Here is a 13,662-nt window from a genome sequence, read left to right as displayed (position 1 = left end):
ACTCACACTCCGTACAGTATGTGGCTGCTTTAGATTTTCCAGATTCTCCTACATCGCAGAGGCATCTCATTGGCCCCAGACTCATCCTGCAGCAGGACAGCAAGCCCTAGCATCCAGCCACAGTCACAAAGAACCAAATTCAACTGCGAGAGGAATGAGATTTGTGCTCTTTCAGGTTCTCAAGAGCACAAATCTTAACATCATGGCGTCTAAAATCAACCGAGCCCTGCATGACGAGTCCACCACCAACTTCAAAATGTGGGGCACAAGTGTGTTTTGTACCTTACTCTGTAAGAAGGTGGTTATTTAATAAAAAGTCCTTATTTTGTTCTGAATTTACATTTAGAGCCTAAAACTTTCCATACTCCTGTAGCGAAGGACTATAAGGAAAAACTAAAGGAGTCCAAGCACTGATCCAAAAACCATTTGCTGACTCTGGATGGCATTACCTTCACCTCCAATACACTGTGAAAAATCTTGGAGTCGGTTTTGACCAGGATATGTCCATCAGTGCACATATTAAACAAATACGTAGGACTTCTTTCTTCTATTTGTGCAAAATTTCTAAAATTAGAAATATCCTGTCTCAGAGTGTCTACTGTAATTCATTATTATCAGGATGTCCTAAAAACTCACTGAAAAGCCTTCAGTTAATCCAAAATGCTGCAGCAAGAGTCCTGACAGGGACTAGAAAGAGAGAGCATATTTCTCCTGTTTTGGCTTCCCTTCATTGGCTTCCTGTTAAATCCAGAATTGAATTCAAAATCCTGCTCCTCACATACAAGGTCTTAAATAATCAGGCCCCATCTTATCTTAATGACCTTGTAGTACCATATCACCCTATTAGAGCACTTCGCTCTCGCTCTGCAGGCCTACTTGTTGTTCCTAGAGTATTTAAAAGTAGAATGGGAGGGAGAGCCTTCAGTTTTCAGGCCCCTCTTCTGTGGAACCAGCTTCCAGTTTGGATTCGGGAGACAGACACTATCTCTACTTTTAAGATTAGCTTAAAACTTTCCTTTTTGCTAAAGCATATAGTTAGGGCTGGACCAGGTGACCCTGAATCCTCCCTTAGTTATGCTGCAATAGACATAGGCTGCCGGGGGATTCCCATGATGCATTGAGTGTTTCCTTTCCAGTCACCTTTCTCACTCACTATGTGTTAATAGACTTCTCTGCATTGAATCATACCTGTTATTAATCTCTGTCTCTCTTTCACAGAATGTCCTTGTGTTGTCTTCCTCCCTCCAGCCCCAGCCGGTCATGACAGATGGCCACCTGGGTGGTACAGGAAGTTTCTTGCTGTTAAAAGGGTGTTTTTCCTTCCCACTGTCACCCAGTGCTTGCTCATAAACAGTGTTGGGAAGGTTACTTTTAAAATGTATTCCACTACAGATTACAGAATACATGCCCCAAAATGTATTTTGTAATGTATTCCTATAAGTTGCTCACTGAGAGTAGGCTAACGTATTTTTGAATATCATGAATGTACTATTGCTGTGTGATTTATTACTGTTACTGAAGGTTACTCCCCATACCAATACCAATTTAAATCTTAACATAAAATGAGTAACAGTAGGGTGGACGAAAGGCTGCACTTTTTGCAGTCATCTCGTATAGAAAACCATTTCTGTATCAGTAATATGTTTTCTTTTTGTCTGTTAATAATCATGTGGAACTGCACATGATTATTTGCAGCTAGCAGGTTGTTAATGCTATCCATCAAGTCTAAAAACAGCATGTTAATACATGGAGATCCTGAAGGCTGCTCCAAAAATGATCAGCTTATACTTTAAATATTTGTTCAGTTCTCTTCCAAACCAGCTGTCTATTGTAAGTTTTGAGTGCTTAAAGTGTTCTAACATCCCATGTTTGTTTTTATTCAGGTACAAATTTGCACTGCTTTTATTAAGAGATGAAGCTTGTGTTTCTGTCATGTAGTGATTGTGGTTAACTGTATGAAGCTTATTAGATATTATGAAACCAATGATATTTTTAAATTATCTTTTTTTTTAAAAGAAACCTACTACATCATCTGTAATTTTTTTATGTCATGTGTAATTTCCATTGCAAATATTAATCACAGTTAAATTACGAGTCAGTCTAACCTCAGCTAACGCCAGCTAATAATGGCAGATACTGAAGTTTCGCCCATCCCATTCATCTTATGAAGTGGTGTCGGAATTTCCAAGTAAGAAAAGCATTCCTGCCCGTGTACCGCTGGCTCTGAGTCCATTGTGTAACTGAGGCCACCAACATTAACAGAATACTTACATTAGAGCCTCTTATTATGTCTTTTGTTTGGGTTTTGGGCAATCAGAATCCAAATCAGAGAAACTGCATTAATCCCAGATGGAAATTGAGTAAAAAAATAAATAAATAAAAATGATTCAAACCCCAGCCAGCAGCCCTTAACCATGTGTCATATGAGTGCATGATCAGCCAACTGAGCTAAAGTGGACCCAACTCTGTTTAATCACCAAAATTGGAGAAGCGATAGAGAGGGGATAGCCTAACATATGAAACAGGAAATGACTGCAAAAGGTGGTATTCTAAATAAAGCATTGTTTGATTGTTGGTGTTTTCTCTGTATTATTACACAATCTTTACTGTACAATACAAAACACCTTGAAGTGACTGTTGTTGTGATTTGGTGCTATATAAATAAAACTGAATTGAAATTGAATATGTGCCTTTTTGACTCTCTGAAATGTTCATGGAGTTAACCTGAGGTCCAGTAATAAGTGCTACACGGGTCTTTATATAAGAACAGAAACAGACTTTTCCCGTATCACTGTACCACAGAGTTACTCAAACAAGAGTCAAATTAAAAAGAGACCACAATGAAGCCAAAAACAAAGCTCAAAACTAGTTTTTAAAACAAGTTAATTTGTCAAACACAACATAACAAATATAATTAAGCAACAACAGACAGCATAATACAAACTCACATAAGTATACACAAACACACACACCATCTCATTTTGTGTCATTATAATAAATATAAATATATAATAAATATGATGTAAAATGGTAGTTTAGAGTGAGTCTCAAACAGTCCATGGTTAAAGGCGTTTTATTTTGAAACCCTTCAGCTTTAGAGCAGCAGTTGTAAATGTTTGCTGAGCCTCCTGTGGACATTCGGGTATCTGTGCTGCTGCTGAACAAACAGACAACGAATGATAGACTAATAACAGTAACAGCTCGTTAACACATTAATAAGTGCTTTGAAACGCTCACAAATCCACTGGTGTGCATCTGGCATGTGGTCCATTGATTTACAGCTATCAAGGAGATAAATTCGAATATCACCTTGAAGTTTCATCCTGTGGTGAAACAGAACAAACTGACTTGGATGAAACCCACTGACGAGGTCGTATTCTCCTTTAAGGTTGCTATGGGAACCAGATATGCAGCTTGATAACATCAAGGTTGTCGAACCAACATAAACACCCGCCAGCGAGCGCACACACACATTCACGGTCATACGTAAGTAACAAAAACAACTCCCGCATACACACACAGCGACCTCTCCAAGGTTTTTTTGTGCGTGTAAGAGGTTAAAGCCGGGGCTCTCCAGCGTCTCCCTGCACTCTCCTCCACCTCACCGCAGACATGCTCACCTGTCTCCTCTCATTCCTGTCTCCTTCGCTCTCTCCCTCTGTCCTTATCACCCTTTTTACTGTCGTAGTGGTCGTCCTGTTCTTGACCACATGCCGGCTCGTTCCTGTAACCGAACCCTCGGCTCGGGGCTCCATCCCCTGCCTGCCACGGCTCCCCTTCCTGGGCAGTCTCCCCTGGCTTGGAGGAGGCCTCCCACCTCATCTCCTCTTCACGCAGATGTCCCACAGGTGAGATTGGCATGTTAATTTTCTGGTCGTGAGTTTGGTCACGAGTTTTGTCAGGAGGAATCAGTCATGTTTACAAGACAGCAATCAGTCACAGATATGGAAGGACTGGTTCATTTTTAGGGACACTTTGGCAGGACCTTTTAACGTGTAGTCATGTTTGAGAAGACTAGTTAATGTTAGTCGGCAAATATTCCTTCAGTTGGGGGACAAAATAAGTGGAAAACCTAGTGCATGTTTAGGAAGACAAACTATACAAATATGTATATCTTTGGGGGACTACTACTACTACTTATCATGGAATGAGTAGTTGATGTTTGAGAGGAATACTTAATATTAACTTATATAAGCGTATTTCTTTGTGCCCCCCTCTCCCTGTTAATGCCCTACATGCCCACCTGGCAACACTTTGCTAGATCCACCCCTGCAAAGTTACCAGCTGTCAGCTACCTAAAAAAGGATCCTGGTGTTATTTGTCTCTCAGAAACAGTTCATAACTTCCCTTCAACTCATTCATGTCACCTAAAAGGTAAACCTGTTTCTTCATCACAGCTCTGATGATTCAGTAAGGACGTCTCCTGGTTTCATCTTCATGTTTCCCTCTCACCAGATAACCAAACCGACATCATGACCAACAGCTTTACAGCTGTGGCTCCAGCAAACATCAGCTGATACTAGAAATTAATATTAAATAAATTCTAACAACAGCTGATCAAGCTTAAACGTGCTGCTGTTGTTTAGCACGACATCCGCTGGTTTCCTCTTTCTGGCGCAAAGTGGGCGATAAACAAACAAGAGAGAAAAGCCGATCAGCTGATCATTGATCAGTTTCATGATTGAAGTAGAAACAGGAGAGGGAGGGGGGAGAGAATGAGAGAGGAAGAGGCAGCTGTGCAGCAAAGACACAGAATAACTCCAACTTTGTGTCCGTGACAAACTGTTCCTTTTCACCTCAATACCAAATGCACAATATTTTCTCTGAATACAAGGCGACTCTGTTTTTTACGGGACAGTTGGAAACTCTAATAACTAACCTTATAAATAAAATAAGATAAAACAAGTTCAACATCAATAAAATCATAGCACCCGCCCAGCTGTATAGAAACTCCGTCATGCTAGCTACTCGAGTTATTGTAACTGACTGTAAAAAGTCAGCATAACGAAAATAAACTACACTTAAACTTTATATCTGACCCAGATAGACTGCAGGTCATAACTTCTTACCTGAAGTTCAGTTCACCACCTCAGGTCTCTGCTCCTCCTGCCTTTCCGTCATCCACCTGCCAGCGTGTTGCACCTGCTGGCCTCCACCACTTGCTAATGTTACTGAATCTGTGGAAGCTCCGCAATAGCCACCACCAAACAGTCATTTTTACACATCTCCCTTCATCTGGCCAATCCACCACCTCAAGTTCAAGTTCAAGTTCAAATTTTATTCGCCACATGCAGGTTGCCCAGACCCGCCTCGTGTTCCCAGGAGGCAACAAGCATCGAAGGCATTGGAAGGAGGGGGGGATATGTGAGTGCTTATCAGTGTAAGTGTATGTGTGAGCGTGTCCATAGTTCAGCTGAGACAGTGTCCTTCACCCTATCAGGCTAAGTAAACAGTCTACCAGCCAACCCAGGTGGCCTTGCATGGGATGGGAAGAATAGTCATCACACAGTCGTTATCAGGGAGTTTTTGTTCGGCTCCAGCCTTGGGCCCGTGCAGCTGGCACCGTGGTGTCCGCATGTTGAATATTGTTGATTTTTCTTTTATGCAAGCAGCTCAGGAGAATTTCAAAGCTGTTCTTTAACACTCCGACACTGGTCTCTCAATTTCCCGTTGGAGAACCGCGAGCCTCCCCATGATGGTATCAAACTTCTGTTCCGTGGTGTTGTCATTCTTGTGATTCTGAGACCCCACAACATGCAGTGAGCCGTTCTGTGATGTGATCCAACTTTCACTCAAGGGTCTCATTTTGAGCAGGCCTCTCTTTGATGTATCCCAATATACGCTCAATGGTGTTATTTTGAGTCTTCACGGCAGCTGTAAGCGTCTCCAAGATGTTAACCATGCTGCGTTCGTTGTGAGAGGCCGCGCCTCGTCCCGTCGCTTCGATTCCAGCGGTCAGCCTTGGGGGGGGGGGGGGGGGGGGGGTTTGAACAGTCGGTTCCGCTGTCTTAATTCTCCGATAAGCCAGGGCCAAGCAAACTCCGATCAGCAAGAACCCTGTTATCATGGTTCCGCATAGGTAGATATCTTCAGCGTCCTCGATCGACAGTCCCGCCAGGCACATGATCCTCCAGTTCTGCCACCCGTCCATCGTGTATCCGGCAGGGAAAGTCCCTCCAGGGCACTCGGGCTCTCCCGAGCCCAGACTTCTCATTGAGAAAAGGGTGTCAATAGCATTCAGAGACCAGTTGATCAAATCCATAATTCTCTTTTAGGTTTTAGAAACAGACAGTGAGAGACGGTTCAAGGGAAAGTAATGCACACGAGACAAGACAAGGACACAAGAGGCTAAGCAGGGAAGATAAGGGGAAGGAGGAGAGGAGAAAAAGTGAGACTGCCTTCACCGAGAGCCAAACGAGAAACACCTTTCAGTGTTTATACCATTACGGGGGAAAAAAAAAACATCGGCCCATAAAAACGAAAAATGCCCAGTATGCCCGATGGCCAGTCCAGCTATGTTTAGTAGGTAAATGTTTGTGTGGAGGACTAGTTAAATTTCAGGAGTAACGTTCATCAGCCCATGTTCACTGTAGAAGTTTAATGTTTGGAAGGACTAGTTAATTTTTGTAAACAAGTATACATGTGTTGATGGGGACTAGTTCATATATCTATATATATATATCTATATATATATCTATATATCTATATATAGATATATATATATATATATATAGATATATAGATATAGATATAGATATATGTATATATATATATCTACATATATATATATATATATATATGTATATGTATATATAAATCCATAAATCCATAAATCCATTATGGAAGTACTGGTTAATGTTTGGGAGGACTAGTTAAAGGATAGGAGGACAGGTTAATGTTTGTAAGTATGCATTCATTATTGGAGATCTAGATAATGTTGAGGAGGACAAGTAAATGTTAGTGATGTAAATATTAAATGTTAAATAAATATAGTAAATATTTATGAGTGGGGGAGGATGAGTTAGTGTGTATAAGGACAATTTACTGATTACTATGACTAGTTAGTGTATCTCAATTCACTGTGGTCACGTTTTTATGCATCAGTGTCCGCACTGTTCCATTTCAGGTATGGGCCTCTGTTTGGGCTCTACCTCGGTCCTCACTACACTGTGGTCATAAACAGCCATCAACATGCCAGAGAGGTTCTGATGCAGAAAGGCAAGGACTTTGCTGGACGGCCGAGCATGGTGAGACATGCAGATGTAAAGACAGAGAAAATACCCACATGATATTCTGTTCCAACAATTGCCCAGATTCTTCAATTTAATTATGTTTTTGCAGCTTGAAGGGCATAAAGAGGGTATATGGAGGTTCATGATCTAAATTTAATTTTAACTGGACTGGTTAGTTTCTAAAGTGGGAAATGATTTTAGGCTCTTTAGTGTTTGATTTTCTGGATTTTTTCTGGAATACTTTGGGTTTTAGGCTGTTGGTTAGACCCTTTGGTACTTAATGACACTCATGTCTTATGTGATCTGTGATAATTGAGAAATAATTTTATTCAGTTTGATAAAATTTCATTTCAACAACTGCTCCCTAAAAGAGCTTTACATTATAGGGTAATGACTCTAAAGAGCCCCCAACAATCATATCGTTATCCACCAAGCGCTTGGCGAAGGAAGGAAAAACTCCCTTTTTGTAACCTGTATATATATTGATAATGACCAGAATTCTTCAATTCTTCACTATAGCTTTAGTGTACTGCTCTCCTTGTGTGTGCAGGTACACAATTCACGCAGCCAGCCAAACTCCATTTGAAAGAATACGTGAGTCAGCATATAGCGTCCAAGCTCCAGGTGCTTTATTTTACATTGCACCGCCATACACCATTGAATCTGAGGGAAACTAAAACATAAGAAGAAATAATACAATAGTAAGGTGATTAACACAATGATATATTACAAATGCCATTATCTACTCTATAGCAAGTCAAGGCTAGCAATAAAAGACAAAGACATATTCATGTAATAGGTCATCCTATGTATACATGACATGTGGTTAGCTTAGCAAATTTAGCAAATGTTACTAAAATATGGCTCTATACTGTTAAGTCAACAAGTACTTACAGACGCTGCTTTCGAAGGCATAAACAAGAAAGAGGATTGCAGTGGATAACTACAGGAACCCTTCAGCACATGTGAACCTGCTTACCCTAACTAACATGGTCATCTTCTTGTTCTGGGTCAAAGTGCATGTCACATTAACAACAATTTACAAGGCCCAGTAGGGGGCAATAAACTCAAGGCAGAACATCCAGTTTATGGAACATTTTACCTAAATCAAAAAACTATATAACTCATATTTCATTTTACAAAAATTATTTTATTTTTTTTTACAAAGTTTATTTGAGGTTAACGCTTATCCATAATTATAAACCCTTCACCTTTACTGTACTTCCCACCCTTAATTAAACACATGTGAAGTCTTTCATTAAGATGCCCCTAGCTTAGTGAGAACCTCAGTAATGTAACTGTTACGTAATGTGGATTTTCCTATGTATATTTCATGCCTGTAAACCATTTCACAGCTACTCTGATGTGAAAAACACAACAGAAGAAAAACCCACTGCATTTTTAGAAAACCCTTCACAGAAATAATACTGTTGGTTTTCGTCCTTGGTGTCAGGTCAATGTCATTTCCTGTCTCTGTGCTGCTCTCAGCAGTGTCCTTGTCTGAATATTTTTCTTCCATTTTATTTTGAAGTACTGTTTTGAAACTGTTCTTACATTCATCCTTGTTTTTCCCTGCAGGTCACCACCAACCTGCTGACCAGAGGAGGCAAAGACATCGCATTTTCAGACTACACCCCTCTCTGGAAGCATCACCGTCGCCTCGTCCACAACTCCTTCACTCTGTTCGGAGAAGGAACAACTCGATTGCAAGACATCGGTACTTGGCTCCATCCTGCCACTTGATTTTAATTCACCCATCTGTTTCGTAAAAAAAAAACAAAACAAAACCCCACACTTCTAATATTTTAACAGGTTTAGCTGAAGTACACTGCTGTTTGACAGGCAAAGTAAAAAATATTCATCAAAATCAGCATCAAGCTAACGTAAACCTAAATAGCCTTCAGGTTGGCATGGGAATTCAGAAGAAATGTTTAATATAAGGCAAAAAGGAAATGCTTTTTCAAATGTGCCAGTTTATGTTGATTGTTTGATGGATATAAACAGCATGTAACTCCATAGACTATAAATAGTTCATTCAGAATATGAAGAAACAGACTTTTAGTTTTTTTTAAATGTCTCTGTATTGTACTGAAGCGATACCTACTGATGCTGGCAAAGGGTCAGGCAGTACTTTTATGTACAACCACTTCCTACCACAAGACAGTGCAGCGACTCTCTGTAACCCTGATTTATGGTACCTTCAGAAAAACCTTTAATTTCAAAAGTGTTTTGTTGAAATTCTGATTGTGCCATTTTCTGATCTTTTTTCTTTTTCTTTACATTTTTTATCATTTCTTTCTTCAGTTCTGTCTGAGGTGGACAGTCTGTGTGTTGAGCTCTTGTCCAGCGAAAAGCAGGGGTTTGATCCATCCTCTGCAGTAACCAGAGCCGTCACGAATATTATTTGCACACTAGTGTTCAGTGCCACCTATCGACACGGCGATGCTGAGCTGCAGGAGGTGATTCAATACAACAATGGGATTGTGGAAACAATTGCCAGGGGAGGACTGGTTGACATCTACCCCTGGCTGAAGGTATAATTCTATACTTGGTACTGAGGTGCTCTGTATACAATCTTATATCCTATATCTGTTTGAAAAAAAAGAAGAAGAAAATTGCCCTTTTTGAAAAAGTCAAACTCAAACTCACTCAAACTTTATTTAAAGATGTCAACTGACAAATTAACAAATACATGTAAATATTTAACTTTAGAGAACACATTTCTTCTCACTGTGTTGCTAAAATGATCAGCTAAAACTTTCTCAAGGACTTATTGTCACCATTTGGTGACAGCTGGAGCTGTATGATTCAACTTAACCTTTACATAGAAACAAACAAAAATAAAACATGAGGACTTACTGATAAGTTGTAAAAATATGATACAAGGCCCAAATATTTGGCAGTTAAAAAAAGATCCAAAACCATCCAGTGATGGCATTTATAGTAACACAAGCAAAACATTGCTTCTTTCCTTGTCTGAATAAACTGTAAGAGTCTAACTCTATCCCGCAGGTATTCCCCAACAAGTCTCTCAGTAAATTGAAGAAGTGTATCACTATCAGAGACCAACTACTGACCCGCAAACTGCAGGAACACAAGGTAATAAACAAACTTACACTACTTTAATATAAGCAAACAGAATGGATTTTTATCATAGAAACACATCACATAGCATCAGGAGTCACTCAAGGCTCAAAACTTGAAGATGGGTCTCTCCAGTAGGCAACGTCAGGATTTTGTCTTGGGGAAATAAGGAACACACAGCATAACAGTGTGGCATTGTGGGTATATTAAACCCTTAAAGATGAGATAATGGTTTCAATTTATAATGTATGAAGCACGTGTTGTTGCCTGTGTTTCAAAATATATTTACATATCTTCAAACAATTCTAGAAAATTGTCTTTGATCTTGCCTGATTTTTTGTTTTGTTTTACCTGATCTGTTTTCAGTTATCAAGAAGTGACGGAGAACCACGTGACCTCCTGGATGCCTTGTTAAAGGGCCAGACTGGTGGGCAGGGTCAAAAATCTTCGGAGCCAAAAGACGACGAGTTAACTGACGACCATGTCCTGATGACAGCGGCCGAGACTTTTGGAGCTGGAGTGGAGACAACATCCACCACACTACTGTGGATTCTGGCCTACCTGTTGCATCACCCTGAGGTAGAAACATAATGTCGGTCAAAGAAATGTAAAAGAAAAGGCATTATGAGGACTTTCTGTTTATCAGCCCAACAAGAAAAACATGAAGACGTTTGGGCAGAAAACTGGCGGCATATAAGACACTTCATCTTGTGCCCTCCATCATGCTCGATGCCTTTTCTGTAGTCTTTAATTATGAATGGTCAATTTGGTCTGCCAATATGCTTCACCCACTCTAGGTCCAGGAGCGCGTGCAGAAGGAGCTGGATGAGCATGTTGGCAGTGAGCGGACTGTGACCATATCAGACCGTGGTCAGCTGCCGTACCTGAACAGTGTCATTAACGAGGGCATGAGGATCCGGCCAGTGAGTCCCGTGCTGATCCCACACACCGCTATGACCAACAGCAGGTAGACCAGTTTAAATCTGTATTGCAGCCATTGCTGATTTGTTTAGTACATTAAGTTTCTTGTTATGATGAAAATGTGAACAAGGAAACATTAGCTTATTTTCTCCATCCATTGTCTTCTGCTGAACTGAAGCACTGTTAGCTAAAAAAAGATTACAACAGAAATGCATTATAAGGTAATCTGATTGTTTTGTATAATAAGAAAACCTTAAAACCTTAAATAACTGGGGATCTCTGGTAGCATTGGAGGCCACATTGTCAGCAAGGGGACACGTGTTTTGGTCAACATGTGGTCGATTCACCACGACCCCCATCACTGGGACAAACCTGATTTGTTCAAACCAGGTTAACAGATGCACATAAACACCAACAATGTAACTCCAGCTTTTTTTAAAAAAGAGCACCTGATCACACCACCTTCTCCTGTGTTGTCCCATCATTTCAGAACGTTTTCTTGACCACCGTGGTCAGCAGGTCACACCCTCCTCTTTCCTTCCATTTGGGGCGGGACCTCGAGTCTGCGTTGGCAAATCACTGGCTATCCTGGAGCTTTTCCTTTTCTTGTCCTCTCTGCTCCAGCGAATGAGCTTCAGGGTGCCACATGGTGCTCCTCTGCCCAACTTGCAGGGACGGTTGGGTGTGGTGTTGCAGCCATTGCCTTTTAAAGTTGTTGTTATTCCCAGGGCTGGATGGGAGGATGGAGGAAAATGACAGAGTGGAGGCAGACAGTCAGGCTGGGTGATGAGAAACAGAAACGTAAATTGCTCATTCCATGTCATTTCATCACGTGCCTCCTACTGCCCAAAATCCAAGCAAAAAAAAAAAAAGGAAGAAAACCAAATTCAGGTGAAAGATACACCTCTTAATAGCAACAGAGAGAGGAATACCAGTTTGTGGTGTCTCTGCTGTCATTAGTTTTCTCACAAAAAACAAAACAAAACAAAAACAGAGAAAAAAATGTTTTTAAATGTTTTTGTTGCATTGTTTTTTGAGGATTCATGTTTGCAAGTCCTTTATCCAATATGAAATTTTACATAAAGATGTGCATCTTAACCTTGGGATTTTTTTCAGGCAAAGGGGAGATTTTATTAAAGCTTATGAACTGTGATGGAGCCATACCATAACCATAATGCACATATAGCTAAGAGAGTAAGCTAAGCACTTCCATAACCATTAAACTAACCCATTAAACCATTATTCTAGTCAAAATATTCTATATTGTTGTTGTTCTTTAGGAAGCTCTTTGTCGTAACATACTTCCATCATATTTGGATAAAACAAAAAACACAGTTATTTTGTTAAATAAACATTGGGTAGATCTGACCAATAAACGTGTTACTAATTAGTATAAAATTATTATGAAGTATACCATATAAAGTATTAGTATAAAACTAGCAACTATCACCTGCCACTATTGCCGTTTTTAGGGGGTTTTCCTACCTGTGCAGTTTGGTCAGTTCAAGTCAAACTCTGGTTGAGAGGTGTCACACTTTGCGCTTGGTAACAGGAATGTCCTGTGGATTTTTTCCCCACATTTTGGCTCACATGATAACAGTGTTTTAATGACCCACAGGAATGCCTAAAAAAAAGTATGACCAAGAGGGGTTAAATACTCTGGGCTGTCAGTTATTTTAGAAGAATCCTCCTGGATGCAAGGCAAAACAACTTCACATAGTCCAGTTGACTTCATTTTAACCACTCAAGGTGTGTTCAGTTGTGAATATGGGCATCACACTTAGACGTGGGCCAATATGAGTGGACAGAGACCCTTTAGTGGTTTTGGTCGGGTTTCAAACAAACTCCAAAGCAGTTTTTTATAGAACCATCCGACTCAAGTACTAGGTCTATGCTGCAGTTTTGAGTTAGACGGCCCGTAGCCAGCCATGGTCTGCAATCTGGTGTGCAGCAGAGCACTACAGACACAGACTACAGTTCATCCTGAAATATCATCTAATATAATGAGTTTGTAAACTACAGGTATGAAAATGCCCTGAGAAGATTGACAAGAAATTGTTTGACTTGGTAGTTTTATGCTGAATTCCCTTCCTGACACGACAAGCAAACTTATGTCCCCGGCTGGAATCAAAGTTTACCACCACACTATGAAACCAGGTACTGATTTCTTCTTTAAATAACAGACAAAAAATGTACAAGAACACTGTAAATCCTTAGAAATGTTAGTGTAATGGTGGAACCTTCCCTACAGCTTCAAGCTGCTAATACCTTCAAATTTTCACTACTTTTTTTAAACTTTAGTATTAACGACTATGTGATAATTTTATTACTTGTTCAATTATCATCTGTAATTGTTACAAAATACAGTCTGTCATTATTATTATTTCAAATGAATAAATGATGACTAATCTTCAGTGTGGTTGTA

The 13,662-nt window shown here is 40.1% G+C and overlaps 2 protein-coding genes across 4 annotated transcripts in view; one reads left to right on the top strand and one right to left on the bottom strand.

The window, feature by feature from the left end:
• Positions 1-5,942, bottom strand: part of LOC146578953 (F-box only protein 41-like) — a 31,810-nt gene extending 25,868 nt beyond the window's left edge. The window contains exon 1 of the mRNA XM_085259867.1: positions 5,070-5,942. The gene's annotated coding sequence lies outside the window, so the exon portion shown is untranslated. The remainder of the gene's footprint in view (positions 1-5,069) is intronic.
• cyp17a2 (cytochrome P450, family 17, subfamily A, polypeptide 2) overlaps positions 3,533-13,662 on the top strand; it is a 20,128-nt gene continuing 9,998 nt past the window's right edge. Inside the window, exons 1-9 of one of the 3 annotated variants that reach the window (XM_085259886.1) lie at positions 3,540-3,848; positions 7,127-7,247; positions 8,811-8,949; positions 9,537-9,766; positions 10,245-10,331; positions 10,683-10,895; positions 11,114-11,283; positions 11,524-11,627; positions 11,728-13,651. In XM_085259886.1, the coding sequence (XP_085116012.1) occupies positions 3,613-3,848; positions 7,127-7,247; positions 8,811-8,949; positions 9,537-9,766; positions 10,245-10,331; positions 10,683-10,895; positions 11,114-11,283; positions 11,524-11,627; positions 11,728-11,993 (1,566 nt within the window). In that variant the 5' untranslated portion in view covers positions 3,540-3,612 and the 3' untranslated portion in view covers positions 11,994-13,651. Of the gene's footprint in view, positions 3,849-7,126; positions 7,248-8,810; positions 8,950-9,536; positions 9,767-10,244; positions 10,332-10,682; positions 10,896-11,113; positions 11,284-11,523; positions 11,628-11,727; positions 13,652-13,662 lie in introns of those variants that run through there. The other 2 variants (XM_085259905.1, XM_085259896.1) reach the window with 2 other exon arrangements.

The sequence above is a fragment of the Mchenga conophoros genome, linkage group LG3 (assembly GCF_057382185.1).
Source record: "Mchenga conophoros isolate Kocher_MC1m ecotype Shallow Benthic linkage group LG3, M_conophoros_male_GT1.1, whole genome shotgun sequence".
Lineage (NCBI taxonomy): Eukaryota > Metazoa > Chordata > Actinopteri > Cichliformes > Cichlidae > Mchenga > Mchenga conophoros.
The sequence above is the reverse complement of the archived record's forward strand: the minus strand, read 5'-3'. Positions and strand labels throughout refer to the sequence as shown.